Raw genomic sequence first — 18,774 nt, 5'->3', positions numbered from 1 at the left:
TTGACAATACGATCCTGATATCGAGATACCATAACCATCTAGCGGCGATGTATGGGTTAATATTTTAGGGCTGTTCAGAGAGTTTTCAGTTTCCGTTGTATTTCGATAATTATGCATAGATAATGTATATAATACAATAAAAGAATACTAATATAATAGATAATTAATAGTTAGGGGTGATATTGATTAATAAATTGAATTGAATTGAAAGCTTTTATTAGTTTTCATTCTCACCCCTTTGCTCTGACAGCGATACGCGAAGGGTATAGGCGCCATCATGGAAAATTTGTAAATCCAATGGCATCGCCTTTTCATAATTTTACAAAAAATCGCGTTCTTGTAAAATAATTATAAATACTTCTGCTCAGAATTGTTGTATCATGTTTTATTATGTCTTTATGTGTGCTTTCAATGCTCAGATTGTAAATAAATGAATAAATAAAGAAGATTTATCGTTATTTTATTAAACAAGTAATAAAACCAGAATATTTGATTTCTCTAATTGAGTATTATTTGTAAATCCCTAAAGCATGTATTAAACCCTTTTTATCCACACGCGTAATATAGATTTTTTTCTAAATTTGTTTCGACTATAGAAATATTACTATAGTCAAAGTAATTCTGCGTATCAGGAACGAGATAAAGTGCGCTATCTTTTTGCATAGCATTGCATGTTCGAGGTATCGTTGCAGCACCCGCCATACATGACTCGCTGCTATCTTCAAGAGTGTTCTTTGGTATTCAATGTAGAGTCGCGTAATTTCGTTTTGTGTTACTTAACAGACGAGAAAAATGTCGAGGAAACGGAAATTATCAAATATAAAAGAGAGGTGTCGCATTTGTCTTGTCGATGATGGTTGTATGAGCGATCTGTTTAGCGAACATTTGCAATCAAAACTAAATGATCTGGCAAAGTGCACCTCTATCAATGTGTGTTGTTTACACTTTCTTTTTTCTTCAGGTATTTTTACATTTTCTTCTATGATATAACTGGATGATTATTCTTTGTAGATCAAGGATGAGCATGGTTTGCCAAGCATTATTTGTCATGTGTGTCTTTACAAACTGGATATGTGGAATGAATTTAAAGAGCAATTTATACGTTCGAACCAGGTGCTATTGAGTCAGCTGGAACTTGTACAAAATTCTGATAATGTGGTAAGGATGTTGAGCTTAAAGAGAAGTAGTGACATTGAAAAGTCCAGTTTAATTGAGATTTAGATATAGCAGTATCGTTTGTTACTTGATTAATGATTATATGTCAAAATATGTAATGAATTAATATCATATGATAGTTAGAGCTATTAAATGGAAGTAAAGCTTACTAATATTTATTTAATATTGTTGTATGTCTTTAAATAATTCTTATATGTGTTTGAGATATTAATATGAAGTCACTTACTATAATTTTTACTTCGTTTAACATTAATGAATTATTGTAACATGTTTCAATTTCACGTGCAATGTAGATAATATACATATATATTTTAATTTTACATTAGGCTTTGCAAAATAAAAGGATGTATAACCTTCTACAACAAAGCGCGGAAGATAGCTTTTCTGATACTCCTGAAAAGGTATTTTTTGTTTTGTTTTGCAATATTTGTGTTAATAAGAACTAGAATAACATTGGCAAAATTATTTATTCCAGAAAAAGTCAAAAACTGAAATACCTCCATTAATACCTTTGGAATTTGGAAATGCAAGTTGTGTAACTGAACAAACAACACTAAAAGAAATATACTTATCCGATGACAATGCTACATCTTCAAAGGATTCTTCTCAGAAAGCTCATGATGCATCTAATAACGATAAATGTAAGACTGAGGATAAGCATGAAAATAAAGATGACCCTCAGGGAAAGTCATCATTGGCTCAAGCAAAGGCTAAATTGTTGACTGCGAAGCGCAGTAGAACGACTGAAGAAAGGGAAGCATCAACTAAACGATGGGTTGCAAGGAAAAGGGCTCTTCTAGCAGCAAGAGGAGAGTTATCAGATACAGATTCTATGGCGTCAGATGATACAGAATTATCACCAGTGCAGAAGGCACGGGCAAAAACAAATATGGATAAAGAAATTGACAAGCAAAAGAGACTAGGAAGAGGATTAAGAAAGTTGGAAAGTAATATGACTGACAACAACGCTACAAAATATGATAAAGATGATTTTATAATTATAGACTCCGATTCTGATACACAAAAAACAAAATCTACTAATGATGTAAATTCTGACACTGTGTTGAATGAAAATAGAAATACCTCTATAAAAGACTCCGCTGAACAAAATAAAGCAAAGAAAGATACACGTCCTCAAAATCTAAAAGGACGAAGAACTTCTATGTCCTTACTAGAAAAATCTATTACTGAGAAATCGACAAAACAATGTGAAACGCAAAATATTGAAGATACATTCACTCCATGTTCGGTAAAATCAGAATTAGAAGTTGGAGATGCGACTTATATCGTGACTTCCACGTTAATGCTTGCAGAACCACATTATCTGAATAAAGCAAATTTAAATGCTTTATCAAAAGAATATAAAAATAATAGTACCGAACAAAATACTCAAGAAAAGAATACTGATATCATCGACGCTGTTCAACTTCGTAGAATAAATCCAATTCCAATGGATTCTAATGATAAAAAGTGTATCGAAAGATGTTTGAACATAGAAGTGGAAGGAACAGAGATAGAAGCTTTGAAACGTGTACAAGTTGAATTAGCAGGATTCGTTGAGAAAGAAATGAAGCATAGATTATTTGGGACTGTTAATGATGACGCGAAGAAAGATAAAATAGGAAATGGTTGTAAAAACTCGTATCAAACTTTAGACCAACAACTAAAGAGTATAATAGAAAAAACTATAAAAAAGAATTTCGAGTCGTCTATAATGAGAAGTTGCGGTTCAGGAATTAATTCGTACAGTCAAAAGCCTGGAAGAGTTTCGCCTGCATTATTAAAAGAAATGCAAAATTCCAAAAAGTATCAGCCAAAGATTGTGTTAAAGCGATTAGATATAACAAAGGAAAGTAAACATCGAACTATTAACAATATGCATGTCTTAACTAAACGTACTGTTAAAAATAAACTTGGTGGACCTTTTAGCATGGTTTTCCATAAACGACAAAGTGTACCACCAATAAGGTATAATGATTACAATACTTCTGCTTTAGATTCTGATTCTAATTTGTCAGAAATTGATATAACTAAAGCATCTAGAACAGAAGACAATCATGATATACAGAAGAACGCACAAGAAACTGTAAAAGAAAAGACTAATACAGTAAAACAACAAGTAGAAGAACCTAAAGGAGATTCTAATATTATAGCAATTTCTGGACCTGTTATAAAAAATGAGCAGAAACCAGAAAATCAAGAGAACGTTCTTAAAGTAAATTCACCATTCGTAGAAAAACATATATGTGGTGTATGTGAACAGTCATTCAATAGTCGTAGTGAGGTCGCAGCCCATGTTCGTATACATAAAGCAGAGACCACTGCCACACCACGGCCCAATAAACATAAAATGATGCGATGTAAAAGATGTCACGAGATAGTAGAGGCTAGGTTCGTAAAAGCTCATGTATGTAAATCTGCGAAACAACAAATTCATAAATGTTACGTCTGCAATTCTACATTCCGAACTGAAAAACTTCTCGTACGTCATTTAGAGAGTCACGACCAGTCTGAGTTTAACATAGAAAATATAACAAAAAGTGAGTCTCATAAGTCAACTTCTGTAAATGTATCACAAAATTCTAAAGAGGTAGCGTATGTAAAGTCTGAAAAATCTCAACCTTTGAAAATAGAAAACAGCATAGCTGTAAAGCCAGATAGCTCTAGAACAGAAATAGGTAATGTTCAACCCGAGAAAGTAGTAATGGTCAAAGGATTAAAGGAGAGTAATCTGCAAGGAATGGAGAAACCGAAAGAAACATATACTTGCTTCGTATGTGATAAGATATTTACAGATGAAGAAATACTGAAAGATCATTTACAAAAACATTGCGACGACACGAGTGAAGATGATCAAAGTACTGGTAAAGAACAGTACCAGTGTGCAATATGCGGCGATTCACTAGATTCCGAGGATGCACTCGAAGCGCACGTTGAAAAACATTTATTCGATGAGGAAGACGATAATCCTAATCTCATTAATATAGCTAGTGAAAACGATAAAGTTAGAGATGAACCTTATCATTGCCTGCAATGTGCAGAAACATTTAATTCAGAAATGTTGCTGGAGATGCACATGCAAGCACATGAAGAAGAGGCTGCGATAGCGGAATGGGAGAAGCAGGGAATTAAATCGTATGAATATCAATGCATGATTTGTGATTTGCTTTTTGATACTGAAGAAGAATTATCCGAACATTTGGACATACACAATGGAAATGCACATGTTTGTCAATTGTGCGAAAAACCATTCTCAAGTCTTGAAGATCTACAGAAACATGTTGCGACTCACTAACGTAATTGTTAAATTTTGTATTATTTATTGAAAATACAACAAATGGCAAATAGGAATTGCGAATCGAATGTATACAGCTGTTCACACTTGTCTATTGACATCATTCATTATATACTTATCTTCTATGAGGCTGTATAATTTAAGTATAAAAACTTATATTAATCTTTTCAAGATCATAGATCATTAAATGCATGTTTACATCAGCTATAAGATTATGTGATAATGAGCGTTTTTATTAAAAAAAAAAAAGAAAAAAAAAGTTTAGGATAATCTTCCAAACTTAAACTTAATAAAACAGGATGTATTCTTCTTGTAATGATATTTTCTACAGTAAAAATGTTAAGAAGTTATTTGACATACTATTATGTACAATATGAAAGCAAAAGATCGAAGCCTGTGTATAATACTTCCTTAGTTTATAATAATAATAGGTTCTTAGTTTGTGCAAGACAAAATTTAAAACAAGACAATCTTATTTCTTTGTAACAGTAGTTATTTTGTTTCAAAATTGTTTAGAAAAATAGACTTAGTTAATGGTAGTTTTAGTGTAATAGGTACAAATTCTGCGTAATAGTTTGCTTATATAATAGAGTCAAAAACAATTGTATATGTACAGATTCTTTCCATTTTATAATGTAATACATTTATATTCTACTTGTTCCGCAACAAGTCTCATTTTATCAAACATATTTGCTGATGTAAATAAAAATTTATAAATGTTAAAATTTATAGTAAAAAATAAACGATATGAGCATTGTTCGTGTGAAAATTAACTGTAAGAATTGTGATTACAGTTTTTTTTTTAGTGATTAACAAATCGTTTTATATGTGTATCTACTGAATCCAATAATGTATCTCGTATGTATGTATAAATATACCAATTATGTATATATCAATACTTAATAAATCATAGTTTTATTTCCAATAAATACCAACTGTTTATACATAAATAAAGTACAGTTTTATTTTCAACAAATATGAACTGTAATATAAAATCTACGCGATGAAATATTTAGTAGAACGTATCCTAAATAGGATTGATTAAATAAATGTATATAAATTATAACGTATTTGTTGATTAGAATTCAACATGTATATTAATGTGTATGCAAATATAATGTTTTACACAAAATTATGTTTTACATAAATTTTTAACAATTTTCTTCGAATTTTACGCTTATCGTAACGTGACCGGTATTAGATATTCATTTTGACAATTAAATAATACATAAACTCGTCACGTTAGAATCTTTTGTAAATTTAATTAACACTTACGAAATTTACTGACGTGCCATAGTCATTCAATCGAAAATAGTCGCTTTCATCACGAATCGTATAATATTTCATACATATGCTACTTATTAAGTTATACATAATCAATTTTATACACAAACTAGAATCTATTTATAACAACATCATGGAATCGCGAACACTCTTTACAGAAAATAATTTGGAGGACTAATAATGTAAACAATTACAAAAATCAGTCGCTGGCTGAATCGTAAGTCTTATTATATTCTACTATATTTACATAAATACTGTGTACAATGACACGTTATTTACTCGTGGAGAATAGCTATTGTTTTATCACTATATACCATAAAAACTTGACTATTTGTAAGTCAACTCTTCTGAGCGCTTCGCGAAATCAAATTATATCATATACATAAATAACAGCTGACTTTATTAAAGCTGACTCTATCTGCTTTTGAAACAATCTCTTTATATGGAAAACTATAAATGCTTCCTTTTTGAATCATTTAAATCTATAGTTCGTTTGGTTTCATGATTACTTTGCAACGTTGTCGCTTCTGTTAACTTAAGAGCGTCTCTATACTAAAGATACTCTGAAAATATATAATAGTGAAGGTACATCGATTCATTGTAAATACTTAATATTAAGTAATTTATATTGAGAAAAAAGATATTTATCGCATTCAATACATTTTGCGCTTTCACTCTTATTTTTTAGGTCGTGTCACGTTCATTAGAAAAAGAGTAACAATTATATGAAATACCTTCAATACAATTCAGTTAATATTGTATAAAGTTCCGTTCAATTGAAAGCGATATTAAAATTCTTTTTTACAACTGACAATGAATTGATTTGATATAAAAATGAATTTTATATGTACGTACAACGTGTACAATAATTAATTTCATAAATTTTCATTTGTAATTCAATGAAAAATAAATATCTTCGTGTCATTTTAATTACAATCGTATATTATGATCAAAATTCGATTCCTTATAAGTCCATAACTTATGATTTTTTTAATTAACATTGAATTGTGATGCTTCATTAATTAAAACGCGACTGGACAATACTGGGTCCCCAATTTATTCATTTGGTACATTTAATGTACATTCATTTTTGAAGTATTTCATTTCAGCCGATGTACTTTAAACATCATAAAATCTCAACTTCGTTAAACAATTGCACAACTTTACATGCCGTTATGCCCTTAGATCTATTATATACAACGATATCATTCAGACAAATTAAGTTTTACTAGTATTATTTGAATAACAATAAATTAAATATACTTCTCGCTGTGTTCGCCGAATTTGTTTAGTAGCAACGATAATAATGAGTCAGAAATCGTTATTATTGTAATTATCTCAGAACTCTAAACTTAATATACTTGCGGTACGTGTGTTATCCATCTTATTGTCTAGTACTAATTGTATAGATGGATATAGAGAACCCTAACTACCTACAAACAAACCATTACCCGTCAAGAGTAAAAGCTTCGCTCGAAATATTATCGCATTAATCAATTATGTCTGTTTGAAAAACGAAAAGAACCAATTGAGAGTACTCATAATTTTCACCGTGTTAATACTTACATTATTCCCTAACGTTGAATTCCCACATTATTTAATGTTGCATCGAACTGAAAGATTTATCGTATTATTTTTTTAGCGATCATTGTATATCACATAAAATGAACATGATCTCTAATATAGAGTCTCGTGTAACTTTTATCTAACGACATTTACAAATTTTAATAAAGGCGCTATTTCAACGAGAAATAAACAACAAAATAAAAAATTTTTGTTTTTCATACGTATTACGTGTTAAGTAACTAACAGTTTTTCGTGAAATTTGGCTTCAGATGGTAATTTATTGAGACACAAGGTCTACATAATTTGCAGGATAAAGGCCCACTCTGCCATCTTTTCTTCCTTTACACCACCCTTGTTCATCTTCATCTTCTAACTTTTCGAATACATCGCCTACAAGAATATAAGCATTCGTTAAATAAATATGTATGCATATTACGTTCATTTCTAATTTTCTACCTACCTTGTCTAAAACTGAGTTCGTCTGCTTCCGCTCCTTCATAGTCGTATAACGCGCGTACAGGAACACCAGGTTCTCCATTGTCTACTAATGGTTCACCACCATCTTCGTCCCAATCCTCTTCTTCAAATGGATTTGATTCTTGTTTAGCGTTTGTACCATTGCTAAAAGAAATATGTATGTGTTACATATATCATACTATTTATACAGGGTGTTCGAAAATAAATGTCAGAAATTTTAAGGGCTGATTCTACGTGTCAAAATAAGACTAAAATCAAGACTGTGAGTTACTCCTTAAAATTTTTGACACCTGTTTTCTTCGAACATCCTGTATTATACTATTCAAGTTTTATTTGATAAATAATTAAATTGATTTTGAAGCAGCAGTCTGTTTCATTGATTTCAGTAGATCTTTTTATTAGTGGCTCATTTGTATAGCTTTATTTTTATAAAAATAATAAATTCTTCTTTTCTGTTATTTAATTTATTAATCAATTCGAATATGAAATATCTGTATTTTTAAAATAATAAATATTTAATTGAAGTAAAGATTATAGTATAACGCAACACTTACGTAACAGTAGAGGTCCTATTTACTGCATTCCCATCATGATTATTTTTTTCTGATGAGTTTTTACTGGAGCTAATTGTGTCAGTTTTGGTATCTCCATGACCTCCATCTGTCGATATCACTCGGGCAGTGGGTTTCGATTTCGCCTTATTATTGACTGGGGGGAATTCCTATATTTACGAAAAGTATGAATTACTTTAATTTCATCAAGTGTAATAATTAATCATATAGTGTTTCAGAACTATTGAGTAAAGTTCAATTTCGAAAACATAGAAAAACTGAATAATCGATAATAATGAATTTATGAACTTTTGTTTCTTACGATCTCTTTTACTAGTTTTTGTTCATTTTATCATATAGCTGTGCTTTGAACAATAGTTTTAAAACACTCTGCGTAAATAAGTATATATATATAAAAGTGTAAATTTACAATTGTGCCTAGAGCTCTATGTAGTATATAAACTTAAAAATTTATGAAGATATTTGAAATTATGCGTGCAACCATAATATCTAATTCTTCACGTCATTTTATAAAATTGAGTTGCATTAGTTATTTTTAAGCTAAAAATGAAAATTATGTGGAGTAATTCTTTTGTTACTGTTGTTTTCTTATAAAGATGAGTTTAACAAATACAACTGAAGTAAATGTGGTTTTAGAAATAAATAAATGAAATGAAATCCTTGCTGTAAATATTTAAAATGAAATGACTCAAAATGAAGACGCATAAAAATGTATTCATTGTTATAATGAATTAAAATTATGTATATTTATAGATGCAATGATCTTAGTACAAAAATATTAATTGGTATGATGATCTCCGGTTGCAAGCACGTCTGACTTATACTCAATTGCAATTTTATTTATTAATATGCAATGCTGTATGAAACGAAAATGATACATCTAATGCTAATAATGATATTTGTAATATTGTAAGCATACGTGAAAAAAATGGAACGGATTTACATTTATGGTGTAAAATCTCTTTGGAGATAATACACACAGCTAAAAATAAATTTCTCTTTCAAATAACTAAACCTTGTATTTTTTATTTCATGTCCATATTTTTTAATTACCCTTAAAATACTCTGAATAATATACACTATACAAAATAGTATTATATAAAATAATTTTTATGCAAAAAGATATCCCCTTAATAATGTTACCAGAACATAGAGAGATATACAGGGTGATTAATTTAACTAAAAACCCTCTAACGAATGTTTGCAGCTCTTACAATGCTAACAGCATTCAAAATAAACGTTGCAAACACTCGAAGGATTCCCAGATAAACTGATCACCCTGTATATTCATTGATATAATTTTCGTTTATGAATAGAAGTCGAATTCGTTTCATCTCGCAAGTCGAACGATACCGCAAATTCGCTCCTATGCTTTAAAGGTGAAAACATGCTTGGTATATCCGAATATAGATCTGTGATTACGTGCAAGACAAGCACATAGCGAGTTACGGTTAATTCGGTTAAGTTAGCAAGCCATAAGCTGAAAAAGGAAACCCATCCTCAGTGACCTCGCCGCGTCTGCCGTTACGGCGCTATATCGTCGCTCTTGGACAGTAAAAAAAAGCTTGCTTTATTATCACCGTGTTGCCTGCATAAGCCTCGACTCGTAAACACGAGTACCACTAGACAAATAAATGATGTAAAACAACAAAACTTTACATGCAGATCCTCGCCGACCGGCCGTTGATTGATGAGCGTGATGGAGCCAGCCGGAAGTGCTTCTTTGGATTTCGAGCCCTTGGTGATGTCCCGGAACTCCTCTGTGTAGTCCTGTATAATAGCAACGCCCAAGGAACAATCACATGCATGCAGTCTAGAAGTTTCTCTCGAAATACTATTTAAAGCTTCAAAATTTGTCCGACGTCGTAGACATTTAATGGGAAAAAATAGATCGTTATCGTGATACGCACACAAATTGTTCTACGAACGAGTTCAACTCGTTAAAGGTAATGATATCAATTATAGCGTAAATTTTTTTAATGCGATTGAGAGAAATTAATGCGTTTGCAAAGGGAAGAACGAATTTCAGGTTTTAAGGACAAATGATATTTTACTTAATTATAATATCGCTTCGATCTTCTCAAACTTCATTTATAGGTCACAGATTGTGTAAAATAAATATGAATTGAGTATAAAAGTAAACATTTTGTGGAATAATAATGAAAGGAAAAAATAAATATGTATTATTCTTTGTTATATATATATATTTTTTTTTGAAGAAAAAGATGAATGAAAATAAGAAGCTAAATATGAATGATAGTTTTCAGTGTGAGTTGCTATAATGTACGAATTAAATAAAGTTTACAGAAAATTAGGAATAAAGCTTTAAAAAACAAGCTTTATAAAAATGATTAAGGGTTAAAAATGCTGATAAAAAAATATATTTTTTTTCTTTGCTGTAGACTTTTCTTGCGAATATGTATAGCACTCAAAAAATCTTTTTTAATATGCAATTTATAGTAAAAAAAACTTATTACATTTCGATTATGGTTGTGAACAAATGTAACCATTTTATAGCTTTCATTAAAAAAATGATGGAACATACAGAATTACGAATAGAATTAATGCAGTTATAATAGGGAAAGAACGAGAATAATATTGAATGCACTCTACATCTATGTCTCCTAATATCAGATCTTCAACCATGAGCAGGGGCTTACATGCGACAGAGTATTTGCAATGCATATGTAATTTTAATCTTGTATCTTACCTCAAACTGGGGCCAGTTCATAGCCATATTTACACCATGGTTGTTAGACCACCACTTTAGGTCCTTTTCGTGATCTGCATTGTTAATTGTGTGGTAGAACTCCTCATATATCTGAGGTAATCTATAAATTGAGAACCACAATAAAAATTAATATTCTTTCGAATACTTATTTTCATAATATACGATCTATGGCTGTTTCTATGACTATTTTAATGAAATTAATGAGAAGATTTCTTTGATTGTATTTAAAAGAGTAAATCTTTAAACAATTATGCATAATTTCTCTTAACTTTTTGTAAAACTGAAGGACGATTAAACTTCCTAATAACGTTTACGTGAGATATCATGTATATAAAAGAGAGAATTAAGTAGGTAATTACATTGGGTCCTGAGAAATATTGAGGCATCTGAGAAGACCAAAAAGGATCTCCTTGAAGAACTGAAGCCGCTCTGCCTCCATTTCTTGACACTTTTCGAACACCTGAGTCATGTCTTCCATGTACTTTGGGTTATATTGATTAATTTCCTGAAGGGCAGCCTCATACTTCTCCTTCGCTTTCTGTACTTCCTCCTTCGTTTTTTGTACCCTGTCTTGCATCTTCTTCACCTGTTGATTAAACAGAAAGGGATTGACATAAATGTCGCGAGTGTCTCGCAATTCCCACGAGCTACATTGAAGGTAAAGATCTTGGCGTAAACCTACACTGAGAACTTCCTTAACAAGAACCAGAAAATATTTTTAATTTGATACTAAAAAAGGTATTTCATATGAAATAACGTTAGAGCATATTTTTCAAGCAGTATTTGATTCTCAGAAACAAGTATAATACTGTTCAACATTCCAATTCTTTACCCTCAAAGCTTATCTAGCATACAATTGTGACAGCAAATACCTTTAAAAAAAGCGTGACTTCTACAACATTTAAGTAACAGTCAATTGATCTACGTGCATGTGAAAGTTGCAATCAGGTACAAGAAATCACTCCTTTTTACCATCACAGTGTGTTGAAGTTGTGAAATCATTCTGTGTGAATGGTAATAAGTATTTGGTACAAATGTGTTTCCATGGAAGAGAAAAATGTAAAAGTATCTTTTTTTTTAATAGAATAAAAGAATCTAAATTATTGCGAATTAAAGAAAAAATTAAAATATAGAATATTTGAAAACACGTGCCAAAAATGTTAAGAGGTGACCCTAGATGTCTAAATGAAAAAAAATTGCGTTTGAGGGTTCAGAGTTATTAATTATAGAAATGTCCAAAATTCGCGTGAAATGTGCCTGACCTGGAACTTACATATTCTACTGTCAGCGTACGCTAGTCAGGTCAGACACAACAAAATCAGTAGAATAAGTCTCGAGTCGGACACATTTCACGCGAATTCTAGGCATTTCTGCAACAATTAATAACTCTGAAACGAATCCTCAAACGCAAATTCGACTATCTTCATTTTTGTTTTATTTTAGCGTGTAGAATCGCGCCTTAGAATTCTTGACACCTGTCGTCGAACATACTATACAAATGTACTGGAGAATATTCTTTGCAATTTCATTGTGGCAGTGTAAATGTGTGGCAATTTGTTTGTGTAGTACAATGCAAGTAATATGAATACATACGTCAATAATTAAAGAGAAATTAAAAGTGAACAGAGAATGTGGGAAGTTGAAACATCGCATAAAACAGAAATACTACAATTTATTTGGAAGACACGATGTGTTCGTGCACATCGATTTGTGACATATTAAAATGGTAAATCTACTTAAGCAGAGCCATTAGCGAAGCAGTCGAAGCATATCGGTTTATCAAGCATTTAGAAATTATGCGCATAAAATAAGAATTCTTCATATGCTTTAAAGTACATATTGTAATTTATTGAATTCTACTTATAAGCAGAGGTAACGAGCAATCATCGAGCAGTAAAAATGGAAGAACACAGTGTCTTGGAGTTTATATGAAATCTTTTCTATAATCCTTCGTTTTTCAAAATAAATGAAATCTTATGGAAAATCTAATCATGATAAAATTACGATTTTTTTCTGAATCAATTTCTCTCGATTTAAGTTATGTATTTTGAGATGCATTTCACTTAAAGGGCTCGATGTTTGCGATTAACAGGGCAATGAATGAGACAGATGGTTGCTTACCAGCAGAGCTTTCTGTAACGAAAAACGAGACAATGTTAATCGAGGTTACATGCCGCATGCAGTATAAGTATACATACAAGCTGAACGTCTCCTATTTTAGATTTCCTAAAGGCTTTTCGTATTCTGAGGTCCCATGCACCACATCCACATACTGTCATCTAAAAACGTCGGTAGCCTTTTTTCAGACGCCTACCCTTTGGCGATTATTCAGTTTTCCGACAGTGATCGTTTCATTTGTGGCATTACTTTAGCTACAACGGTATTTCGACAAAAAAAACCTTCAATGCGAATGAAAAATATGATAATCATCTCGTGCAGTAATAAATCGCTATTGAATAATTTACTTGTAAAGGTTCATTCATTTTCTATAAAAATAATATTATGTACTTTGAATCCTTCTACTAATTAATACCTAGTTTAAAGAATGTCAAACGTACAATACGTTTTGTATCTAAATATCTGCAATCACTATATTACAAAATAGACAATTCTCGATTCACCACCGAAACGTGCAGAGAAAGAGAGTCATTCATTCATTCAAGGGAGTTTGGAAGCGTTTTGTGATATTGAAAAAGGTAATGGAACGCCGATATAGTTCGAGAACACAGGACAACACGGCATGCAAAGTTCTGTTTTGTAAGATAACACGGTATTTTTTTCACATACGTTTTCAGAGCCTCGGGCCATCTGAAAATAATACTTGCTAAAGAATAACTGTATCTACTCGTATATCGAGCCGCGAATGTGCGATCGAGATGCATAACTAATGTTTACGTGCACACACACGGTACACATGATACTATATGTGTTTGTGTGTGCATGTTCTATCCACTGCATTTGTCGCTTCGAAAAGGATTTAGCAGAGGATTTTGCTACACTTTACATTAGATAAATCATGTTATGAAAGGGTTCTCTTCCTTCGTTCTTGTTTTTGTTTCAGACGATACACTGCTCAAAACAGTTAGGGTATCACATTTTTTTAAAGATTCAGAAGCTGAATTATGCGTATATTATCGTAATGCAGTGTCCTTTTCTTTGATCACTAAACACGTTTTTCTTCGTTGAATATGCTAAGACCTTGCTAACTCATCACTAAGTCGACTCATTAGTGAGCAGTTAACGAGGGAAGGTACAGTTAACACCAGAACTACCAAACCAGTCAAAGTGACAGGTATGATTATTCCTTACACACATTTTATCTTTCACAAACTTTATTTTGTTCTCAGTTAATGCTGAAGAATAAAAGAAGAACATATTAGTAAACGTTATTTCTGTAAATTACATACGCTTTTAGACATTTGTAGTTGTGGCACATCGTTAAAAATAGCCATAGATTAACCACGGTAGTTCTAGTGTTAATTTGACTTCTTATCTCTTCTTTCAAGTTAGAACCTTTATATAAAAATTCCATATAGAAAAAGAATCTTTATTACACGAGCTAGCGCACTTGGTTTAATGGTAAAGAAGCAAGGGGAAAAAATGAAAAGTTGAAGCATTTAGCATAATCGCTACAATTAAATGCGACAATCTGATGATTTCAGCTGCTTTGATATTTCAATTTTGCATGGCACAGGAAGATATTTCATGAAAACCTTATTATTAACAAATGAATGATTAATGATGGTTATTTCAAGCATCGTCGTATAATATATAAAATATTAATGTTAAAAGCTTTTAGCTCCAAATGGAGAACCTTGCAAATTTTCTCAAGCTACTTCTCTGTAACTTTGTACATAATAATTACGACTTTTTTCATAAACAAATATCAAATCACTCTTTTGCTTTGAACTGTTAAAAGTTCACTATACAACAATAACGTCCTCTCAATGATGAAATTAATTCCATTATAATAAAAATTGCAATTAAAAAAAAAATGACTCAAACGAACACATCCTGTGCTTATTTTGAGCAGTGCACGATTCCACTCTCGCAAAACCCATGCAAGCTATTTGACTCGACGTGTCGACTCTTCGAAGGACCTTTTGAAAGCGAGCACGACGGCTGTGATTCGAATACGTAACGTAACAATTGCGCTAATCGTCGATAACGTATGAATGAACGAGGATGGCGTAACTCCTTATTACTGTAATCGATAGAATGGGAAGGGAAGCGAGAAAAAAAGGACTGTCGTTTTACCTGGTCTGGCGAAAGCGAACTGTCAGCCGTGGCGTTCCTTTCCATGTTCGCGGCGGTTCGTTCGGTTTTACAGCTGTTGTGATACTCCGACTTCGCTTTTTCGACCTTCTGTAGAAGCTTCACCCAAGGCTTCTGTGCTTTCTTGAACGCGTCCTCCATTTCCTTACGTTCCTTTAGGGTCATCATCGACTGCAATGGAACCACATCCGAGCAACATTAGCGACAATTACGAACCCCTACACCAGAGAAAAACGCTTGTAACTGGGTGAAAACTGTAGGTCGCATGGATGCAAGGTTTTGCGGAATACATATACAGATTCAAAGTAATTCCAAGTGTTTCAGTCGCCGTCGATAGCTACAGGTAATGCGTTTATGGAGTAGGGAGTAGCGTAGTAGGAAATTAAATGGTAACTTTATGAAATGGTGGAAACAGTGACGAGTTTATAACAAAAAAATACTGTGATTTTAGTCTCATAAGGCAACGTCGTATTTTGCTTCAAGTAAAAATTTCGAAAAGTCCTGAACTTGAAAATTCAACACTTTCTATGAGAGAAAGTCTGTTTTATCACTCATGAATAATGGGTCTTAATAGATATTTAATAGGGATTTAATAGGTACACTGTGACTCTGAGGTCTACACATAAAATTTGATTAAGTCTTTAAATTTAGTACTATTCGAGTACCAATGTTACATATACGCAACCCCACTAAGAAATATACTAATAGCTTAATTTCTGTGAGCTAAAAAATACAAGTGAAAGAGTCAAGAAATATATTTCCGAGGAAATTAATTCTTCAGGAGAAATGACTTAATTTGAAAACCAGTGTACCTTGTGATAGTTGTCTTTTTGCCACGTTTTCACGTGCAGGATGATTTGATTGCAAAGATTCTCTTTGACCCTGATGTGAAGATCACCCAGCCTGTCCGACTCGACGAGAACACCTTTCCACGCTGCCTCGGTGGTTCCATACTCGGGCCCTTTCTCGATCTTGTCGTTCCAATTTTTCGACCAATTTTTCAACGCTTTGGCATAGCTTTTCTCGATCTCCGCCCTCTCCTGCACCAGAGCCATCAAGCTGTCGCATAACTTGTGCCCGTCCTCGATCCTTTTCGTCGTTCGTTTGTAGTTACCCGGCTCCCAGAAGGAGTCCGAGGTTGCTATCAGCATGTTGTCGTCGCTGTGATGTGACATCCTAGCCTAAGTCGAGAAATTCCTTTCGCCTGGAACCAGAAATATGTATTATATTAGTTGGGAGCAGAATAGCAGAGTAGTAGAGCAACAGAGTTCCTTCAACTTCCTCTTTCTTCAGACTTTACATTCATCTGTTGAAAGAGTCCCTCCCTTACATATGCATTTTACGTTCACTTTATAATTATACTGGTTATTACATGTTTCGATTATTTAGGTGAAGCTACTATTGTTTAACTGACTGCCACGTTATAATAATTTTAATGACGCAATTTTCAATCAGCTCGAGATGGTTCTCACGGCAGGCTATATAGTTAGGCTATATTCAATAATTTTGGAACACTCTGTATACATGTCTAGATATTTAACGTCGATTGCAAAATTATATTCGAAAGAAAGTTAAAGTATGTATTACGACAAATGGCAACAGATGTTTCGAAACTCTCTTTCGATCGTCCATACACTCGTAGCATCGTCCATTTCAATTAACTTTCTCAGTATACGACGTGTCACTGAGGATGACGTTCTTCAAATTGTTAAATTTGCAGACTATCCATTTAAGGATATGTTGCATAATTACATGTATTAAAAATAAAATGTCAGTAATTTCCTTCACTATAATAGTTTACCAGATTCATGGCATTTTCACGTGTTATTCGTTTACAATGTAATTTGGTGTTTTACTACTGCGGTCAATAATTGGGTTCGGGAGACTGAAGCTTTTATGGCTTCTATAATCGATCCATGTAACATAATTTGATGTACACGTTTGCGCACGTGTTAAACAGCAGAGAGTAAAGCTTAGAGGCAAAAAATATGTTAAACACTAACGATGAGTACTGAATCTCTATTAACAGAATAATAATTGTATTCTTACATTTCATAACAGTTTAACGAGCGAGATTTCATGATGAACAGGTACTCGTAATATTATTAAACTTTAAGTATCAGGACAATACCCCATTAGTTAATTGCTCCATTGTCACAGTGTTAAATTGTTGATTTACTATTGTTCATTGAAATACATATGAGCCACTCAATTATTGAACCACATTGATTAAGTCCACAAAACAAAAATATTTATATTTATTTGAAATATAAAAAGTTAAGCATCCATCAAGAACTTTGGTATTAATTTGTAAAAAATTTTAAAACTGGAATTAATCACTTTGGTAAAATTAGAGTTAATTTATGGCTCAAGGAATTTATGACTGAACCATTTGCATATATGATTCAACCCACACTAATTTTCCATGGCACTTTGTTTTACTTCGTTTTAATTTCCTTTAATCTGCTCCAACTCGTTACAATCTGCTTTAACTCATTTCAATCCTCTCCAACCTGCTCCAACATGCACCAACCTGCTCCAACTCACTTCAACCCTCACCAATCCACTCCATTTCGCTAAAACTTTCTCCAATTTGTTCAAATTCGTTTTAATCTCCTTCGACTTTCTTAGTTCTGCTCGAATTCGTTGTATCCCACTCGAACCTGTTCGAATTCGTTTGCACGGCTGTCGAGTGGCTGAATTGCAACTAGCCAATGGTTGAATTTACGACGACCATCCTGCGTTAAAGTCGATCGTTTAATACTCGTTTCATACTGACAACCTGTTGCCACACCGAGTACTTCATTCGGACGTTGCAGCGTGATCATCAACGTGTCCTTAATTGCCTATTTGTTAGAGCAGTTAGTCGTTTCTAATATGTAAAGCGTAAAATGGACAGTCTGTTAAATAGTTCGCATTTTTTAGCGTGTTCTGTTACAGAAGATGTCATATTTCCATAAAATCCTTTCTCAAAATGAGGGTTTTAGGTGAATTCTGCATTCTGTGAAATTTCAGTCACTAATCAATTGAGAAAATTTTAACATGGGTTTTGAACGAATGGTTTCACTGCATTTTAATAAAGAATTTTCTTATAAAACAAAATGCAAATAATTTTTTCAAGAAGTAGTTACAAATCATTGTGTCTCCTGAGATTTATATCTACTAGGTTTTTATTTGGTTTAACTGGGATTTTGAAGTAAATTTTTTGCGGAAGAATTTCAGCGAAAAACGACGAACTTAACATGGACGAGTGTGCAAGAGCACTATTGGTACTTCGCCAAGAAATGTCCAGTTGAAAGCTTCAGAGAAAGTCGAGAGGAATTAAGTTCAGGGTGGAGAATCTCGTGAATTATCGTGGACTTCTCTTCCTTGGAATAGAAAAGAAACGCGAATTCATT

The 18,774-nt window shown here is 32.5% G+C and overlaps 2 protein-coding genes across 7 annotated transcripts in view; one reads left to right on the top strand and one right to left on the bottom strand.

Annotated features, from left to right (window-relative positions):
- The first annotated feature begins 792 nt into the window (after positions 1–792).
- Positions 793–5,049, top strand: LOC143188848 (uncharacterized). Its single transcript, XM_076393323.1, has 4 exons — positions 793–930; positions 1,012–1,158; positions 1,503–1,577; positions 1,652–5,049. The coding sequence occupies exons 1-4, from the start codon at positions 793–795 to the stop codon at positions 4,469–4,471; spliced, it is 3,180 nt and encodes a 1,059-aa protein (XP_076249438.1). The 3' UTR covers positions 4,472–5,049.
- Positions 5,050–5,708: 659 nt separating this feature from the next.
- Positions 5,709–18,774, bottom strand: part of Synd (protein kinase C and casein kinase substrate in neurons protein Synd) — a 63,560-nt gene continuing 50,494 nt past the window's right edge. For 3 of the 6 annotated variants that reach the window (XM_076375479.1, XM_076375481.1, XM_076375480.1), the window contains exons 2-10: positions 16,189–16,580; positions 15,359–15,547; positions 13,889–13,909; positions 11,461–11,687; positions 11,081–11,201; positions 10,030–10,140; positions 8,353–8,519; positions 7,782–7,942; positions 5,709–7,711 (exon numbers count right to left, since the gene is read on the bottom strand). In XM_076375479.1, the coding sequence (XP_076231594.1) occupies positions 7,599–7,711; positions 7,782–7,942; positions 8,353–8,519; positions 10,030–10,140; positions 11,081–11,201; positions 11,461–11,687; positions 13,889–13,909; positions 15,359–15,547; positions 16,189–16,551 (1,473 nt within the window). In that variant the 5' untranslated portion in view covers positions 16,552–16,580 and the 3' untranslated portion in view covers positions 5,709–7,598. The remainder of the gene's footprint in view (positions 7,712–7,781; positions 7,943–8,352; positions 8,520–10,029; positions 10,141–11,080; positions 11,202–11,460; positions 11,688–13,888; positions 13,910–15,358; positions 15,548–16,188; positions 16,581–18,774) is intronic. The other 3 variants (XM_076375483.1, XM_076375485.1, XM_076375484.1) reach the window with 3 other exon arrangements.

The sequence above is a fragment of the Calliopsis andreniformis genome, chromosome 3 (genome assembly GCF_051401765.1).
Source record: "Calliopsis andreniformis isolate RMS-2024a chromosome 3, iyCalAndr_principal, whole genome shotgun sequence".
Classification (NCBI taxonomy): Eukaryota; Metazoa; Arthropoda; class Insecta; order Hymenoptera; family Andrenidae; genus Calliopsis; species Calliopsis andreniformis.
Note: the sequence above shows the minus strand (reverse complement) of the source record. Positions and strands in the feature narration are given on the sequence as shown.